We start from the raw sequence: 20,705 nt of genomic DNA on the forward strand, positions 1-20,705 counted from the left end.
CAGACCAATGGAACAGACTAGAGAACCCAGACATTAACCCAGACATATATGGTCAATTAATATTTGATAAAGGAGCCATGGACATACAATGGCATAATGACAGTCTCTTCAACAGGTGGTGCTGGCAAAACTGGACAGCTACATGTAGGAGAATGAAACTGGACCATTGTCTAACCCCATATACAAAAGTAAACTCGAAATGGATCAAAGACCTGAATGTAAGCCATGAAACCATTAAACTCTTGGAAGAAAACATAGGCACAAACCTCTTAGACATAAACATGAGTGACCTCTTCTTGAACATATCTCCCCGGGCAAGGAAAACAACAGCAAAAATGAGTAAGTGGGACTATATTAAGCTGAAAAGCTTCTGTACAGCAAAAGACACCATCAATAGAACAAGAAGGATCCCTACAGTATGGGAGAATATATTTGAAAATGACACATCCGATAAAGGCTTGACGTCCAGAATATATAAGGAGCTCTCAGCCTCAACAAACAAAAAACAAATAACCCAATTAAAAAATGGGCAGAGGAACTGAAGAGACAGTTCTCCAAAAAAGAAATACAGATGGCCAACAGACACATGAAAAGATGCTCCACATCGCTAATTATCAGAGAAATTCAAATTAAAACTACAATGAGGTATCACCTCACACCAGTAAGGATGGCTGCTATCCAAAAGACAAACAACAACAAATGTTGGCGAGGCTGTGGAGAAAGGGGAACCCTCCTACACTGCTGGTGGGAATGTAAGTTAGTTCAACCATTGTGGAAAGCAGTATGGAGGTACATCAAAATGCTCAAAACAGACTTACCATTTGACCCAGGAATTCCACTCCTAGGAATTTACCCTAAGAACGCAGCAATCAAGTATGAGAAAGACAGATGCACCCCTATGTTTATTGCAGCACTATTTACAATAGCCAAGAATTGGAAGCAACCTAAATGTCCATCAATAGATGAATGGATAAAGAAGATGTGGTACATATACACAATGGAATACTACTCAGCCATAAGAAAAGGGCAAATCCAATCATTTGCAGCAACATGGATGGAGCTGGAGGGTATTATGCTCAGTGAAACAAGCCAAGCGGAGAAGGAGAAATACCAAATGATTTCACTTATCTGTGGAATATAAGAACAAAGGAAAAACTGAAGGAAAAAAACAGCAGCAGAATCACAGAACTCAAGAATGGACTAACAGGTACCAAAGGGAAAGGGACTGGGGAGGATGGGTGGGTAGGGAGGGATAAGGGGGGGAGAAGTAGGGGGGTATTAAGATCAGCATGCATGGGGGGGTAGGAGAAAAGGGAGGGCTGTACAACACAGAGAAGGCAAGTAGTGATTCTACAACATTTTGCTATGCTGATGGACAGTGACTGTAAAGGGGTTTATAGGGGAGACCTGGTATAGGGGAGAGCCTAGTAAACATAATATTCGTCATGTAAGTGTAGATTAGTGATTCCAAAAAAAAAAAAAAGGGCAGTTCCTGTGTGGTAACCTCCAACGAGTTCTACACAAGGGTATAAAGGGCATATAAAAGTGTAGGCAAAGGGTCTGTTTGTGTTTATACAGAGGATCAAAGCCTAATTGGGCTACCCCGAAAATGAACTAAGATACGATATGAAAAAGAACTTCCAACATCTGCACTCTCTGGAAGACTCATGCCAGAAGATGATCATCAAAAAACCCCAACAAAGATCCACGCACTGCTACAGCTGTAGATGCACTCATCCCACCAGTTCCTGGACTTGCCATGGGAATGAGGAAGGAGATATCTAAGCTGGCCTGTGCATACAGTAAAACAACATAATTGGACTGGATCTATACTGTTGGAACTCAACCAAGAATTTTGAGAAGTGCAAATTGTAGCGCTCCAAAGTCTTACAACTACAAACTATTTACTGTTAAAAGAACATATGGCATGTGAACAGTCCCCAGGAATGGGTTGTTTTAATTTGTCTGATTTCTCTCAGACTGTTCAAGTTCAGTTGGACAATATCCACCATATCATAGATAAGTTTTCACAAATGCCTAAGGTGCCTAACTGGTTTTCGTGGTTTCACTGCAGATGGCTGGTAATTACAGATATGCTTTGGTTATGTAACTATACTCCTATTATTTTAATGTGTGTGTGCAATTTAAGTAGTAGCTTAAAACCTGTACATGCTGAAGTTACTCTACAAGAAGATATATCAAAGAAATAATCAATCTTCCCATGTTTTCTTCCACCTGCTACTTCTATAGCTTTTCTTCTTCCTTCCTAACTACAACCCTTAAATAGAATTCGTGCCTCATATCAAATTTACCGAGTATCATAACTCTTCCAAGTGGTAAAGATACCTCAAGACAAATGCTGGGCATAGAAGCCACAGGGCATAAATATGCAAAGAAGTAAAAAGCTAACTTTTTCAAACAATAAGGCTTCTCTCTCACTTACCAACTTCACATTTCCCTGTATGGCCCCGGAAGATGACTGGTTAGCCAGAGACGGGTAAGATTCCTCAAGGGAGGAACAACCTAAGACAGGCACAGTCGCAGGGGGTCCATCAGGTGAGAAATTGGGGATCAACAGAGGTGAGGCTTAGAACCTCACCCCCCCGTTCTGAGAGAAATCTTCTGCATACGTGGATGTTTTATTGCCCTGGTCTAGCTTGGATTAACACATAGTCTACAGGCACACACCTGATCATCTACATGTGCTCTCTTACAACACTAAACTATGTTTTCTACCTTTATCTTGTATCTACCTACCACTTCAGCATTTTATTAAAAATAATAATAATAAAGAGAGAAATGTGGTATCCACATATAAATCAAGTATAAAAACCAAATGAGCATTCATATTTGAACTGACTGTTTAGAGTTCATAATGCATGAGCAAAACCGAAAGTTTCTGTGATGACTGCCCTTGTACTGTTCACTATGTAACTTATTCATTATGTAAGAATTTGTTCTACATGTGAAAACTTGTTTGTTATGCCTCAGAAGATTGGAGACTGACAAAAATTAGGCTTGGGGTGGATTAATGATTGTGCATTGAGCATTGACTCCCCTATACAGAATTTTATTGTCGTTAACAACCATTTGATCAATAAATATGAGAGATGCCCTCACAAAAAAAAAAAAAAAAAAGGACAGACTTCCAATGGTAAAATAAAAACCGGGATGTAATGTATAGCATAAGGAATATAGTCAAGATATTGTAACAGCCTGGTAGGGTGATAGCTGTAACCTAGAATTATGTATATAAATGTTCTACCACTGTGTTGTACACTTGAAACTCATGTAATGTAATCCTGTGTGTCAACTACCCTTCAATAAAAAATAATTATTTAAAAAAAAAAAAAAAAAGTTACAGGAAGAAAAATGCCAGTAATAGAATAAAGATAATACTCAAAATCTCTTGGAAAATGGACTACAGATGTAAAGGATAAAGAAAAATAGGCTTTGCAGATGCTTTAAGAGAATAAGCAACAATAATAATGGAACTCACAAGGTACAAGAGCAGGGAAAATGGTTAAGATTGCCAAGAGAAATTAAGGGGAGGAAAAACACGGCAGGCAAGTGCTAGAGATTTCCTCACATCATTTGTGGACCTCTTGATTTCCCTGCAACAAAATGTGTGAAAGCTAGGTTTCCAGAGGGCCTTTCTACAGCCATCAAAAAAGGAAGAAAAAACATTTTACTAAGGTTGTGGACTTTAAATAGCACAGTTTAGGTGTGGTTCAATACTCAAAATGACCACAACTAATACAGTCAAAACATACCACTTGGACCCATCCAAATTAAACATTTATAAATTAACTATAATTATTAATCCCAGGTTGACTTCCCTTTGCCACCCAGATGTTTCTGGATTTACCAGTGTGCATTTTCAAAAAACTACTTTAAATTTAGCTTATGAATAACATAATTAGAAGCCAATTTTAATAAAAAGATCAAAAAAATTTTGGATTACCACCACTCTTGGATTATACTGATCTTCCCCACATTTGATGTAAGACTAGTACCTCAATGAACTAAAACTGGTTCTCTCTGGGGGCTGACTAGCTCATCTGTCAATTTCTTTAGCAAAACGTTACAACAGGAAAGAATTCCTCACTTGCAGTAATTGGCCAGGATGGAGAGATCCCAGAAAAGGAGATGTATGGCAGTAAACAGTTTCTCTATATTTACAATCAGGGGCTCCAGGGTCTTTTTCAGGTTTCTATAAGGAACACAGCAGACTCACTTATTATCATGGAATATAATCAATAAACCTACACAAAATATTCCACAAGCATGACTGACACTTTACTAGTATTACTACCTCTAAGATACCATTCCTTTCTTCCAAGAAATCTATAGTATAACAAAGACAAATACACATTTACAGATTATCACTGGACATCTGACTAGCTATATTAACAACAAAGATCTTCTGAATAGACTCACCCGCTTATAGTAATTTTTTATCTTGGTTGCCATTCCAACCTGCATCATTAATGGTCCATTTTCCTCACTGTATTCTGAAGAATAAGATCTCCATCTTTGCCTGTGAGGTCCTGAGGTGTGCGCATAAAAAACATTTCTCCACCATCTGAAGCTTGCCTCTCCTGTTCTCTCATCTGCCCAGAACAAGGAGAATATAGTCCACCTCCTGATAGGGTAACTGAAACTACAGACTGATGCTGTTCATTCTGAGACACTGACACCAAACACTACCTCAACTTGCCTTTTCTTTCATTTCATCATAAAAATTTTGAAACTTTATAATAAAGCTAAAACTATGAACACTTATCATCTCATCTCACCACCTAGATGTAACTATTTATATTTTGCTGTATTTGTTTTATCTATAACAATCTCCTATGGATTCTGCAGAACCATTTCTGAAAATTGCAGTCATCAGAGCACTTCAGCCATGAAGTAATCTTGCTCGCATCTCCTAAAATTAAGGACAGTCTCCTAAATAACCACAGTAACATTCTATGACAACTAGGAAAGTAAATAATTCCCCAATATCACCTAATATCCAGTGCATTTCCCCAATTTGTACTCCAATGTTATTTATGGCTGTTTCTTTCTAACCAGGATTCAATCATACCTTAGCCTTCTTTTTGATGTGCTTTAGCAAGGGCTGGACTGAATGAGGAGCTGGCTCAGATAGTGCCTCAAAGGAATACTTCTTCAGAAGTGGGCGATGGAACTGCTGGATTTTGATGGGCCCCATGTGGGTGGGAAAGAAGGGCTGCTGTAACTCCACAGCTGGATTGAGTGCTAAGGCAAGAGATACAAAAGTTCTAATTAAATACTCACTCTAGCTTAGGCAAGATTAACCCCTATTCTCCAGCAGAACAAAGCAGTGATTCCCATCCACCACAGAAAAAAATGCTTTTACCTGGATAATATTTCCTCCAAAAGTGCCTCTTAGACCCTGTTGCTTGGGGTAGTAATATTCATCATTGGAGAGATTCCATGGATCTTTCACTTCTGGCTGACACATGTTCGAAATGACAGGTCGTCAAACAAGCCTTAGTCAGACTACCCTTCTCCATTACCTTTCTTTGTTCTAAACACTAAGTCCCTTTTCCCTTCACAGACCTGCTGTGGTTCCTCCTTGATGACACCTGTTTTCCTTAAGAGAATTCAACTTTTCTTCAGAGATGATTCCTTCTTATTCTCCTTACAGAAGGAGTTAGAGGTGGCTTCTTCCTTCTCATCAGGAATTTCTAAGGATGAAATAAAAATCACTCTGGAGGTGCTATCCCTAAGATTCACCTTTCCTCCCAGTACCTTTGTACTTCCTAACCAGGTATCTCATCCCACTCCAAACCACTTCTGGTCCATGATTCACTCTCACCAAACACACTCAGGACATCTCAAAGGTACTACTTTCCAACTTTCCTACATTACAAATTTTCCCTAAATGATACACAAATATTAGAAATTAACAGCCACCGTTTATTCTCTCAAACTGCTACAGAGAAGATTCTAGTCATGACCTGCCCATTTTCTCCTGCCTCTTGACATTAACAGCAAGCTGTCAATTATAAAACTGGCCGTACAGTACCACACCCAAAATGAGATTCTCATCATTGGGATCAGGTGTCAAAAAAGGAGGCTCCAAAAGTCAGGGCATGGCCTGGGCATCCCAAATGATATTGACCTCCCAGTGTCCATATATCAGCTCCTCATTGTCAGTGGGGAAAATGGAATACCAAGGCTTGTCATCACCCAGGGTGGCTGCAAAACCTAGTCAAAAAAGGAAGAAAAACTCAGCAATAGACAAAACACTTATGCCCCTTTCAATCATGATTTGAGCAGAGGGAAAAGGAACAAATGTTAGAAGAATTACTTATGTGGCTACTGAAAAGAAACCTACTGGAAACAGTGTATTTCTCACTTTAAAAAATGCTGCAGAAAAATGCTCCTTGCAATAACTTTAATGAGTCAAAATTTAAACAGCCATATATTTAATAAGGAATCAATTAAATTTTGGTAATAAATGATATGGCAAAATATGGTAACAATAAATGGTAGTAAAATATATTAAAAATACAATTATTGTTGTAGTCTATAAAATCATCCATGTAAGAATACTGTGCAACAAATAAAGTGTGTGAGGAAGGAAAAAAATAATTTCTTAGATTTAAAAATTAAGACATTTTTGTTTTTCTTCCAAATTATATATGTAATCCATGTTAACTGAAAATCTGGAAAATACAGAAAGGTATAAAGAAAACTGAAGCTATCTGTGATCTTACAAACCAGAATAACCACTTTGACACCCATAGTGTATTTGCTTTTAGTCAGCTATCTGTGATCTTACAAACCAGAATAACCACTTTGACACCAATACTGTATTTGCTTTTAGTCAGCTTTGTGTGTTTATATAGAGTGCTTTTCTTCCCCACTTACACAAGCAGGGTATCAAGTATGCCACTTCACATGCTTTTTGTTTAAAATGAGTTTCCCATGTCATTAAACATTTATGAAGAACTTAGAACATAGAATACTTAGTTAAAAACTGTATCTGTAGAGATGAGCCCAGCTACTACATACACACACACAAGACAGAAAACTGAAAACAAAGTATATAAAAAAGTTAATAGTCAATACTCTTTGGATGGTAGGATGACCAGGGACTTTTGACAACATATTTTCCAAGTTTTCTACACTAAGTATTAATATACCTTTTTTGGCATGTTTAAAGAGAAAGAAGGCAAATTCTGAATGATAAAGATAAAGGAGTTTTGGAAACAAAGTGAACCATATAAAGGATTATTATAGCTCAGAAAGATCTTTAATTTCAAAATGTTTTTCACATTCTTCTAATGAGAATCTCAGCTCATTAATAACAGTGCAAAAAAAAATTTATTACAGACTAGAATCAGGGCTCAGATCCAAACCATTTCACTGCCCTCACTCAGCAGCAGCAAAGATTACAGCTAAGCCCAATTAGGATGACTGAGATGGAGGGCAGTGTGCTGGACACAGCCAGCATAGAAACAAACCTTGCTTAACGTTATAAGCCATGGCATTCGGCATCATGCTGGAAGAAGCCAGCCTGCCAGGCTTGCACACTGAGGTTTTGTCCCTTTGGGTTTGACATCCTCTCCATCCCAGATGATATCATCCACCCAATGCAGCTGTGTCACCATCAGGAAGTTTTCATCAGCCAGAAGATCAGTGTCATCGCTTTCCTCAAGCTTCCTAAAGTCCTGCATAAGTACAGAAGGGACAACAAATCCCTGAATGGTCACTGGTCAAAGTTTTCACCCCAAATCCCATATTACATACATCACATGTTGTTCTTGACTTGAGAGAACCACTCAATAATGGAGGACCACTCCTAGTATGGCACAGCACTCATTTCACAATTAAAATCCTTACAATGGGACCTAGATGCCAGGGTGATACACCTTAAGAGACAAAAGGCTTAGACACCCACATCTTTCACCAATGAAACCCTGCCCATTATCTTCCTAATTGGAAAGTAAAATAAAACTGATAGGGCCCTGGGCACATTGATTCCATTCTTACATACTAGTGTTGCTTACCTCCATCATTCTATTTTTTATCACAGGTTCATGTTCCATCTTTCTCAGTTTCATGCCATAGTCAAACCCACTGCCATCTTCAGGGACACCCAGCATATCATACCACAGTCGGGCAGGCCCGTAACACCACTCAGCCACTTTTGGTTTGATATCTGTCACTTTATCTATATCTCCAGTTGACTGGGAAAATTTGGACTCCACAGGAGCCATCATCGTGATCTGTAACAAAACAAAGTAGTGGAAGGGGAAGAGGATTTCCTGATCCCAGATGTCCTAAGAATATAGGCAGGTGAGCAAGTTAAAAGAGCCATAAGGATGATTCTTGAATAGAACTGGAGTTAGAATATAAACAACAGAGGTATATCATGGCACACCGTGCTTATCATTCAAACTCTCCTATTCTCCAGTTTACATATCACCATCTTCCAGCCCCCAGTACTTTTTTATTACAAAAAGGAAGGAATAGCCACTGGAACTGAACTCATGATTACTTGTAATCACCACAGTACTCTGCCTACTAAGGTGTTATTTCTAATTTAGACATATGCCAGGGGGAACTCATTTGTTCCCCTCCTAGGTCTTAATCGCAGGTCCCTAATGTCTACTTCATCACCAGAGAGACACTGCTTTGTAGGTGGTGGTGGAGCATAGTCATAGTTCCACAAAGACTTCTGGTTGGTTTCTGATTCTACTGAGCACTCCACCTCCTGGATCTGCTCTTCTTGTATCAGATCATGGTGCTTCTTTTTCCTCTTTCTCCGAGCACTCTGCCAAACAGATGGGACGTTCTTCCCTGGCCCAAAAAGACGTAGGAAGCGTAACACCTAGCACACAGAACACATTACTGCATCAGAAACTCAAACGCCAGATACAAAAACAGCAACATCTGGGTCTGGAAACTTTGAGGGGTCTACTCAACTGTAGAGAAGAGATCAAGGAGTGCTAAACTCAGATTTATAACCTCATCCAAAAAATCAAAGAAAGAAGTATTCCTTAGTAATTTGGACTAATTCTTCTAAGACAACAAGAACGATTTCTAATGAGAACTATATAAATCACATGTGCTATCAATGCATGCAACTTAAAAAAAGACTTACTATAATGTCCTCGGATAAGGACACCTTTAGATTTTAAGAATAAGGAAGCCATTCTATATTTAGTACCTTGACAACAGATCTCAGTATTTAGAAGGAGTCAGTGGTTTGCAATGTGGGCATTTTCCACAGAAAGTACCTTTCCAGATCGAAATTCTGGGAAAAGTTCTGTGACACTTGGGAACAGCTTGGTGGCATCATACTGCATAATCCCAGCCAATGGTAGGGTCAGTTTTCTGTTCTCAGATTCTGCCTGTGTTACTTCCTGAGGTCCTATCTCAATTTCTGAGTCAGAGGAACTACTGAAGTCCACTTTCTCTGAGGCCAAAGAGGAAGGGGCAATGATGGAGGGCAAAATGATGCCTTCTCCATCCTCAGACACTGCAACAAGGAAGAGAAACCCCTTTGGCATACAGGTGTGAGCATTATTTCCTCAAATTCAGCCAACAACCCCCAATCTACGCTTATATGCATGGCTCAGTGGCAGGGGATATAGTTCCAAGAACCCAGATTACTAGAATGCAACCCAAAACACTCATTCCAATTCATTATCTTCCACTATCCCCAACTCACCTTGTACCTGGTACCCTAGGGTTGTGATGAAAGAGAACAAACACTATTACTACATTTACTACTTCCTGTAAATATATTAGGTTAAATGAATGTGCCCAAAATTATACATTTTTACATCAGTCAGCCCTTATCATATTTGGTTCAGAGACCCATGAGGTGAAGAATTTTTTTAAGGCCATAGGATAACAATGAAGTTATTTAGCATAAAATAAGATCTATGACATAAAATTATAGCTGCTGTTTAGCCCACAGACTAAAAAGGAAATGGCTTAAAATTCTAATAGAAGTAGCTTAGGTTAACATAAGCATCAAAATACAGGAGATCAAAGACACTGCTCTTCCCCAAATTCTAGCATAGGACAGGGTTACTACTATTGCAGACTGAGGAAGAGGTGAGATGATCAATGAGGACTCCGCCTTTGTAATCTCTGAATCTGGCTATTGGCTCTATATGATTTATACACATTCTAGAGTGCCTTCCCCATTTAATTTATTTTAAAGAGAATCATCTAAACGGGTAGTTTCCAAATACCAGTACCCAAATGAGTTGCATCAGAAATTACTTTGGGATACTGTACTTTTTGAAATTCCTGAGCTCTATCCCACATCTTCTGAATTAAGACTCTCCAGGGATGAAGAGTCAGAAATCCGTATTTTTTTAAAGACCTGGGGTGATTCTGATGGGTAGCCAGATTTGAGTACCACTGACTAGTTTAAACTACCTCTTCTTGAGTGCATGTTAAGATATTGCTGCCACATGTTTTAAAAGTAAATCTTACCTTTAATAGAGAAATTTGTATCCTGTCCTAGCAGCTTAATAGCCCCCTAGGTGCACACCAAAAATCTGGACTTTTGAATCAAACTTGCTCCGTCAATAAAAACAAACTACCTACCACAGGTAATAGCATTTTGGTCTTTATCCTTCTTCATAGGTCCTGAGGGTGGAGGTGGAGGAGGCATCAACTTGCAATCTATGTCTTCACAACCAGCATCATAGTCATCTACATCATAATCTAATAATACCAAAAAGGTAAGCACAGTATTCAGAATGTCACACAACAGTCTGGTGCTCCCTCTTCACTCAAGAATTTAAAGCACCAAATGAAGCTCTATGCAGATCCCTAAGAACACACAGGGAAGATGCACCTTCCACCTTCAGAAGGAAATGACATCAACAAATGCTGTTCCACTATGTATACATCATACAGGAACTTAGGGAGTTCCCAAAAACTGTTTAAAAACCTTTGAACCTTGTCCTGATCAAATCTTGCTTTATTTGTTATTTTGCCCTGCTTAATCTTATAATTGAATTTAACATTCTTCTGTCACTTTCCTTGAGACTGGACTTTTTCTTTTCTCACCTCCCAAGTCTGACACATTTCTTGTCCACTTCCTCCAGTTGGTTGTGCTTTTCACTGTCCTTTAGGCACAGGCATCACTCAAGACTTGGTCTTGAACACTCTTTTATTCCTCTATACTTTCCATTTCCTTTCTCAAAAATCACCAAATCTATATGCCTTGCCCTGACTTATCCCCTCTACAATTGTACCATGTTCTTCTACCAAAATACCTTTTCACTCTACATGAAGACAAATGAAAACAACAACTCAACAGCTCAAAACATGTGGGATGCAGCAAAAGCAGTTCTAAGAGGAAAGTACATAGCAATACAGGCTTACTGCAAGAAACAAGAACAATCCCAAATGAATAGTCTAAACTCACAATTAATGAAACAAAAAAAGAACAAATGAGGCCCAAAGTCAGTAGATGGAGGGACATAAAAATAATCAGAGTAGAAATAAATAGAATTGAGAAGAATAAAACAATAGAAAGAATCAATGAAACCAGGAACTGGTTCTTTGAGAATATTACCAAACAGATAAAACCGTAGCCACATTTATCAAGAAAAAAATAGAGACTGCACACACATAAACCAAATCAGAAATGAGAAACAAAAAATCACTATGGACACCTCATAAATACAACATATTATTAGAGAATACTATGAAAAATTATATGCTAACAAACTGGATAACCTAAAAAATTGGACAACTTTCTAGAAAAATACAACCTTCCAAAGCTGACCCAGAATGAAACAGAAAATCTGAACAGACCAATTACCAGCACAAAATTAAACTGGTAATCAAAAACCTACCTAAGAACAAAACCCCTACACCACTGAATTTTATCAAATGTTTAGAGAAGAACTAATACCCATCGTCCTTAAGGTTTTCCAAAAAGTAGAAGAGGAGGGAATACTTCCAAACTCCATCTGTAAGGCCAGCTTCACTCTAATACCAATACCAGAAGAAGACACCACAAAAAAAGAAAGATATAGACCAATATCCCTGATGAACATAAATGCAAAAATACTCCACAAAGATATCAGCAAACCAAATTCAAAAATACATAAAAAGATCGTCCATCATGAGCAAGCGGGATTTCTTCCAGGGATGCACGGATGGCACAATATAAAAAATTCATTAACATTGTACACATCAACAAAAGAAGGGCAAAATTCACATGATCATTTCAATAGATGCTTAAAAAGCATTCAACATAATTCAACATCCATTCATGATAAAAACTCTCAGCCAAAAGGGTATAGAAAGCAAGTACCTCAACATAATGAAGTCCATATATGACAAACCCATAGCCAATATCATACTTAATAGTGAAGAGCTGAAAGCTTCTCCTCTAAGATCGAGAACAAGACAAGGATGCCCACTCTTCCCACTTTTATTCAACATAGCACTGGAGGTCCTAGCCACAGCAATCAGACAACAAAGAAATAAAAGTCATCTAGATTGGTAAAGAGGAAATTAAACTGTCACTGTATGTAGATGATATGATACTGCACATAAAATCCTAAAGACTCCACCAAAAAACTACTATGACCAATAACTGAATGCAGCAAAGTTGCAGGACACAAAATTAATACACAGAAATCCGTGGCATTCCTATCTACTAACAATGAACTAGTAGAAAGAGAAATCAAGAAAACAACTCTACTTACAATTGTATCAAAAGGAATAATATACCTAGGAATAAACCTAACCAAGGAGATCAAAGACCTATATCCTGAAAACTACAAGACACTCATTGAGAGAAATTAAAGACACCAATAAATGGAAATATATACCATGTGCATGGATAGGAAGAATTAATGTTGTTAAAATGGCCATCCTACCTAAAGGAATCTACAGATTCAACTCAATCCCTACCAAAATACCAATAGTATTCTTCAAAGAAGTAGACCAAATAGTTCTAAAATTCATATGGAAGCACAAAAGAGCCCTAAAAGCCAAAACAATACTGAGAAGGAAGACCAAAGTAGGGGGGATTACGCTCCCTAACTTCAAGCTCTACTACAGAGCCACAATAATCAGGACAATTTGGAACTCACACAAGAACAAACCCATAGCCACACATATATTGCTAATTAATATACAATAAAGGAGCTGCCTATATACAATAGGGAAATGACAGCCTCTTCAACAACTGGTGTTGGCAAAACTGGACAGCTACATTTAAGAGAATGAAACTGGATTACTGTCTAACTCCATATACAAAGATAACCCAAATGGATCAAAGACCTGAATGTAAGACATGAAACCATAAAATTCAGAAGTAAACATAGACAAAATCTCTTGAACATTAACATGAGCAATTTTTTCCTGAACACATCTCTTGAGCAAGAGAAACAAAATCAAAAATGAAAAAGTGGAAGTTCATCAAAACAAAAGCTTCAGTACAGCAAAGGACACCAGCAGCAGAACAACAAGACATCCTACAATACGGGAGAATATATTCATAAATGACTTATCAGACAAGGGGTTAACATAAAAAATATATAAAGAACTCACATGCCTCAACACCCAAAAAAACAAATAACCTGATTAAAAAATGGGCAGAGGATCTGAACAGACACATCTCCATAGAAGAAATTCAAATGGCTAATAGGTACTTGAAAAGAAACTCCAGATGGCTAATCATCAGGGAAACACAAATTAAAACCACAATGAGATATCATCTCACACCAGTTAGGATGGCCAACATCCATAAGACAAAAATAAATACTGGCAAGGGTGCACAGGACAAGCACAGAGTTTTAAAGGCAGCTAGAGAGAGGACAAAGGTCACCTACAAAGGAAAACCCATCAGGCTATCATCAGACTTCTCAACAGAAAACCTTACAGGCCAGAAAAGAATGGCATTGTATATTCAATACAATGAAACAGAAGGGCCTTGAACCAAGGATACCGTATCCAGCACAATTATCCTTTAAATATGAAGGAGGGTTTAACAGTTCCCAAACAAGTAAAAGTTGAGGGAATTTGCCTCCCAAAAAACAACCCTACAGGGTATTTTAGATGGATTGCTCTAGATGGGAGCACTCCTAAGCCTAAACAGATGTCACCAGAGAAAATAAAATCACAGCAAAGAAAGCAGACCAACCAAATACTAACTAAAGGCAAAAATAAAATCAACTACTCACAAAAGCAGTCAAAGGAACACAAAAGGTCACAGAATAAAACACCCAACATAAAAAGAATGGAGAAGGAGGAATAAGAAGGGAGAGAAAAAAATAAACATCAGACAGTGTTTATAACAGCTCAATAAGCAAGGTAAGTTAGACAGTAAGATAGTAAAAAAGCTAACCTTGAACATTTGGTAAACACGAATCTAAAGCCTGCAATGTCAAAAACATATATCTTTCAAAAATTACCCTAAATGTAAATGGACTGAATGCACCAATCAAAAGACAAAGAGTAATAGAATGGATAAAAAAGCAAGACCCATCCATATGCTGTTTACAAGAGTCACCTCAAACCCAAAGACACGCACAGACTAAAAGTCAAGGGATGGAAATGTAGGGGCCGGCCTACGGCCGAGGCTGAGTCCCACTAGAGCTGACCACCGCCCTTCCACTGTAGCTGACCAACGCCCCAAGATGGCGTCCGCTTCCTGGGCGCCACCCTTCCTGGTTTGGTGGCATTAGCATAAGGAAGTTGCTCCTATAGGCTTGCCCCATGCTTCCGCGCTCGTGCTCAACTCATGCAGAAGGCATGCTACCAATCAGCTTAAAGGTCACGCATGATCTTGATCACCATAGGCCAGCTTCCTTTATATAAGGCATAAGCAGGAAAGAGAAGGAGACTGTCTCTCTCCTCTCATTCTTCCTCTCACTCGCTCCCTCCGGCTGTTGCTTCTTCTCACTCACCTTCTACCGACCTTCCGAGCAACAATAAAGAACTGAAGTGAACCAGGTCTGTGTACATATCGCTGTTGTCACCGCCACAAGGAGCAAACGCGATATGGAAAAAAAGATATTCCTTGCAAACAACAGAGAGAAAAACGCAGGTGTTGCAGTACTTGTATCAGACAAAGTCAGACTTCAAAATAAAGAAAGTAACAAGAGATAAAGAAGGACATTACATAAGGATAAACAGGTCTGTCCAATAGGAGGATATAACCATTATAAATATATATATGCACCGAATACAGGAGCATCAGCATATGTGAAACAAATAGTAACAGAATTAAAGGAGGAAATAGAAAGCAATGCATTCATTTTAGGAGACTTCAACACACCATTCACTCCAAAGGACAGATCCACCAGACAGAAAATAAGTAAGGACAAAGAGGCCCTGAGCAACACACTAGAAATGATGGAACTAATAGACATCTACAGAACTCTATATCCAAAAGCAACAGTATAGACATTCTTCTCAAGTGCACATGGAACACTCTCCAAAATAGACCACATACTAGGTCACAAAAAGAGCCTCAGTAAATTCAAAAAGGTTGAAATACTACCAACTAACTTTTCAGACCACAAAGGTATAAAACTAGAAATAAATTGTACAAAGAAAACAAAAAGGATCACTAACATATGGATGCTTAACATGCTCATAAATAATGGATCAATGACCAACTTAAATTGAAGAAAAAGCAATATATGGAAACAAATGACAACAACAACACAAAGCCCCACTTTCTGTGGGACGCAGTGAAAGCAGTCTTAAAAGGAAAGTATATAAAAATCCAGACAAATTTAAAGAAGGAAGATCAAGCCCAAAAGAATAGACTAAAGTCACAATTATCGATATGGGAAAAAGAACAAATGAGGCCTAAAGTCAGCAGACGGAGGGACATAATTAAGATCAGAGAAGAAATAAATAAAATTGAGAATAAAACAATAGCAAAAATCAATGAATACAAGAGCTGGTTCTTTGAGAAAATAAACAAAATAGATAAGCTTCTAGCCAGACTTATTAAGAGAAAAAGAGAATCAGCACACATCTATAGAATCAGAAACGAGAAAGGAAAAATCATGGCAGACAATACAGAAATACAAAGAATTATTAGAGAATACTATGAAAACCTTTATGCTAACAAGCTGGAAAATCAAGAAGAAATGGATAGCTTCTTAGAAAAACACAACCTTCCAAGACAGACCCAGAAAGAAACAGAAAATCTTAACAGACCAATTACCAGCAGCAAAATTGAAGTGGTAATCAGAAAACTACCAAAGAACAAAACCCCCGGGCCAGAAGGATTTACCTCGGAATTTTATCAGACATACAACCCATTCTCCTAAAAGTTTTCCAAAAAATAAAAGAGAGGGAATACTTCCAAACTCATTCTATGAAGCCAGCATCACTCTAAAACCATACCACACAAAGACCCCACCAAAAAAGAAAATTACAGACCAATATTCCTGATGAACAAAAATGCAAAAATACTCAACACAATATAAGCAAACCGAATTAAAAAATATATCAAGAGAATCATATACCATGACCAAGAGGGATTCATCCCATGGATGCAAGGATGTACAACATTAAAAAATCCATCAACATCATCCACCACATCAACAAAAAAAGGACAAAAACCACATGATCATCTCCATAGGTGCTGAAAAAGCATTTGACAAAATTCAACATCCATTCATGATAAAAACTCTCAGCAAAATGGGAATAGAGGGCAAGTACCTCAACATAATACAGGCCATATATGATAAACCCACAGCTAACATCATACTGAACAGCGAGAAGCTGAAAGCTTTTCCTCTGAGATCAGGAACAAGACAGGGATGCCCACTCTCCCCACTGTCATTCAACATAGTACTGGAGGTCCTAGCCACTGCAATCAGACAAAACAAAGAAATACAGGGTATCCAGACTGGTAAAGAAAAGTTAAATTGTCGCTATTTGCAGATGACATGATATTGTACAAAAAAACGCTAAAGATTCCACTCCAAAACCACTAGAACTAATATTGGAATTCAGCAATGTTGCAGGATACAAAATTCACACACAGAAATCTATGGCATTTTTATACACTAACAATGAATTAATAGAGAAATCAGGAAAACAATTGCATTCACAATGGCATCAAAAAGAATAAAATACCTAGGAATAAACCTAACCAAGGAAGTGAAAGACCTATACCCTGAAAACTACAGGACACTCTAACATGAAATGAAAGAAGACACTAACTAACAAATGGAAACTCATCCCATGCTCTTGGATAGGAAGAATTAATAGAGTCAAAAATGGCCGTCTACCCAAAGCAATATACAGAGTTGATGCAATCCCCATCAAATTACCAACAACATTCTTCAATGAACTGGAACAAATAGTTCCAGAATTCATACAGAACCACAAAAGACCCCAAATAGCTTAAGCAACCATGAGAAGGAAGAACAAAGTGGGGGGAATCTCGTTCCCCAACTTCAAGCTCTACTACAAAGCCACAGTAATCAGGACACTTTGGTACTGGCACAAAAACAGAGCCACTAACCTGTGGAACAGAATAGAAACTCCAGACATTAACCCAAACATATATCATCAATTAATATATGATAAAGGTACCATGGATATACAATGGGGAAACGACAGCCTCTTCAACAGTTGGTGCAGGCAAAACTGGACAGCTACATGTAAGAGAATGAAACTGGATCACTGTCTAACCCCATACACAAAAGTAACGTGAAAATGGATCAAAGACATGAATGTATAAGTCATAAAAAAATAAAACTCTTAGAAAAAACATAGGCAAAAATCTCTTAGACACAAACATGAGCAAATTCTTCATGAACATATCTCCCCAGGCAAGGGAAACAAAAGCAAAAATGAACAAGTGGGACCATATCAAGCTGAAAAGCTTCTGTACAGCAAAGGACACCATCAAGAGAACACAAAGGCATCCTACAGTATGGGAGAATATATTCATAAATGACAGATCCGATAAAGGATTGACATCCAAAATATATAAATAGCTCATGCATCTCAACAAACAAAAGGCAAATAATCCAATTAAATATTGGCAAAAGATCTGAACAGACACATCTCCAAAGAAGAAATTCAGATGGCCAACAGACACATGAAAAGGTGCTCCACATTGCTAATCATCACAGAAATGCAAGATAAAACCACAATGAGGTATCACCTCACACCAGTAAAGATAGCCACCACCCAAAATACAAAGAACAACAAATGTTGGCGAGGTTGTAGAGAAAGGGGCACTGCTGGTGGGAATGTAAATTAGTTCAACCACTGTGGAAAGCAATATGGAGGTTCCTCAAAAAGCTCAAAATAGAAATACCATTTGACCCAGAAATTCCACTTCTAAGAATTTACCCTAATACAGTAACCCAGTTTGTAAAAGACAGATGCACCCCTATGTTTATGGCAGCACTATTTACAATAGCTAAGAAATGGAAGTAACCTAAGTGTACATCAGTAGATGACTGGATAAAGAAGATGTGGTATACATACACAATGGAATATTATAGAAAAAATATTCCACATAGAAGAACATTAAGAAGAAAACAAATCCTACCATTTGTAACAACACGAATGGGGCTAGAGGATATTATGCTCAGTGAAATTATCCAAGTGGAAAAACACAAGTACCAAATGATTTCACTCTAATGTGGAGTATAAAAACAGAAAAACTGAAGGAACAAAACAGCAGCAGATTCACAGAATTCAAGAATGGACTAACACTTGCCAAAGGGAAAGGGACTGGGGAGGATGGGTGGGAAGGGAGGGATAAGGGCGGGAAAAAGAAAGGGGGCATTACGATTAACATTAACATGTATAATGTCGAGGGAGGCACAGGGAGGGCTCTGCTACCCAGAGAAGACAAGTAGTTATTCTACAGCATCTTAGTATGCTGATGGACAGTGACTGTAATGGGGTTTTGTTGGGGGGACTTGGTGAAGAGGGAAGCCTAGTAAACATAATGTTCTTCATGTAATTGTAGATTAATGATACTAAAATAAAAAATAATCAAAACAAATAAATAACCTTGTCACTCAGATATGCAATTGCATATCACTGAAATATTCTTTTAAATTACTTTTTCTTACTATCAATACCACTTCTATCCTCATTTTCCCAACCTATGATTTTAATCGCCTGTCTCCTTCATCAATTTCTTACCCCTCAAACACACTTTTCCTATTTCCAAGAAGCTGCTATCAAATTCTTCTACCCTGGGGTCTTGCTATTTGGCAGTATGTTTTCCACTCCTTTCAAGAAAACCCGCTGGTCAATTCCCCCCACACTATTCTATCTCCAAACATTTTAGACAAGCCATGTCTCCAAACCAAACGCTCTGCTGCCTCTTCTCCATCAAACCTTGTCTTTCAATACTTTGGTCAATACTCACCTCCATGAAGCATTTTCTAATAAGTTCCATGCAATTCCAGTTATTCCAAAGAAGCACCCATATAAATCAGGCAATGGGAAGGGGCCAATGCCAGGGAAGGAGGAAGCTAAGGGCAGAGACAAAGGTACCCTCAGAGGTCAAGAGAACTCAGAATAGAGATTTATCAAATTTAGCATTCTCCTTTCCTAGGTGTTCAGCTCATAAAACCCAACAGGAAACCACCACTATGCTCTTCTGTATCATCCCTAGAGAAATAAACCTAAACCTGAAATTAAAACATTCCCTAAAAATCAGAGCTACTACGACCTCCTCCTTAGCCTCAGTCAGGGGGCTCAAAACAATCGTTATGCTACTTTTTACTTAGCTATTCTGGCAGGCTTTCAAAACTAAATATAACACTCCATACAGAACTATGAGCTTTTAGCTGATTTCTGTCTTCTTCTTAGGAGTAATTATGCTTTGCATTGTCTACACCATCTTCCCTAATTTCCCTGTGAAGGTAAGACCTGTATCTTCTATTTTTCTGAGTTACTTCTTGTGTATGTAGTACAATTTATCTCTTTATATAGGAAGCACTCAAATCCATTAACTGACCCTGAAATGTAATTCAAAAAGGTGGACAACAAATAAACAACCTCATATAAAAGTTTCAAGCAGTGACAGGTAGCAAAGGGCAGTGGAAAGAGTGGACTATGGACTATGATGGTAGTTCTAGGTTCCAGACCATGGAACTGAGTTCAGGATCAGAAAATGGATTTTATTATCTTTGTTCCATACTGTCTTTTAGTTACACAGCACATATCATGTATTCCAAAAGTGTCTAATGCACTGAGTTGTTGAATTATTCAAGGTTGCAGCTAGCTGACTATAGAACTTTTAATAAAGTTCCACATTATTAAAGTTCTCTCAAGTTCAAGTTTTCCTTATCTATGATGAGGTGAAAAGAAAATAATCACTAAGACCCCCTCCAGTTCTGACATTCTGATTCTATAATGTAGTACCTTACACCCAGGAGAAAAACCTATGGTGTGTGCATGCATTAACTACACTGTCAGCATAGAGCTGGTGAGTGATTAACAGAAGATGAGCCAATAAATGGGTGTGCTTGTTTATGTGATCATACATATTAATCCTCCTTGAATTACCAATTGCTTGAGGGAAAAGACTGAGTTTAAATTGCATCTACAACAATGCTATGAACACGGTAGGTACTCAAATACTGGACAGTAAGGAAGAAAGCATTATCATCCTTACTTGGCATTCACCACAAGTTTGGAAATAATCAGTATGAGGAATAAAAGCCTGA

The 20,705-nt window shown here is 38.0% G+C and overlaps 1 protein-coding gene across 1 annotated transcript in view; it reads right to left on the minus strand.

The window, feature by feature from the left end:
* LOC130682111 (transcription initiation factor TFIID subunit 1-like) overlaps positions 1 to 20,705 on the minus strand; it is a 45,299-nt gene that overhangs the window by 21,229 nt on the left and 3,365 nt on the right. Inside the window, 13 exon segments of the mRNA XM_057496247.1 lie at positions 4,109 to 4,213; positions 4,441 to 4,517; positions 4,520 to 4,613; positions 5,093 to 5,299; positions 5,387 to 5,495; positions 5,591 to 5,717; positions 6,064 to 6,240; positions 7,503 to 7,547; positions 7,550 to 7,709; positions 8,049 to 8,267; positions 8,654 to 8,872; positions 9,282 to 9,523; positions 10,609 to 10,728. Coding sequence (XP_057352230.1) covers positions 4,109 to 4,213; positions 4,441 to 4,517; positions 4,520 to 4,613; positions 5,093 to 5,299; positions 5,387 to 5,495; positions 5,591 to 5,717; positions 6,064 to 6,240; positions 7,503 to 7,547; positions 7,550 to 7,709; positions 8,049 to 8,267; positions 8,654 to 8,872; positions 9,282 to 9,523; positions 10,609 to 10,728 — 1,901 coding nt within the window.

The sequence above is a fragment of the Manis pentadactyla genome, chromosome Y, assembly GCF_030020395.1.
Source record: "Manis pentadactyla isolate mManPen7 chromosome Y, mManPen7.hap1, whole genome shotgun sequence".
In the NCBI taxonomy this organism is placed as follows: domain Eukaryota; kingdom Metazoa; phylum Chordata; class Mammalia; order Pholidota; family Manidae; genus Manis; species Manis pentadactyla.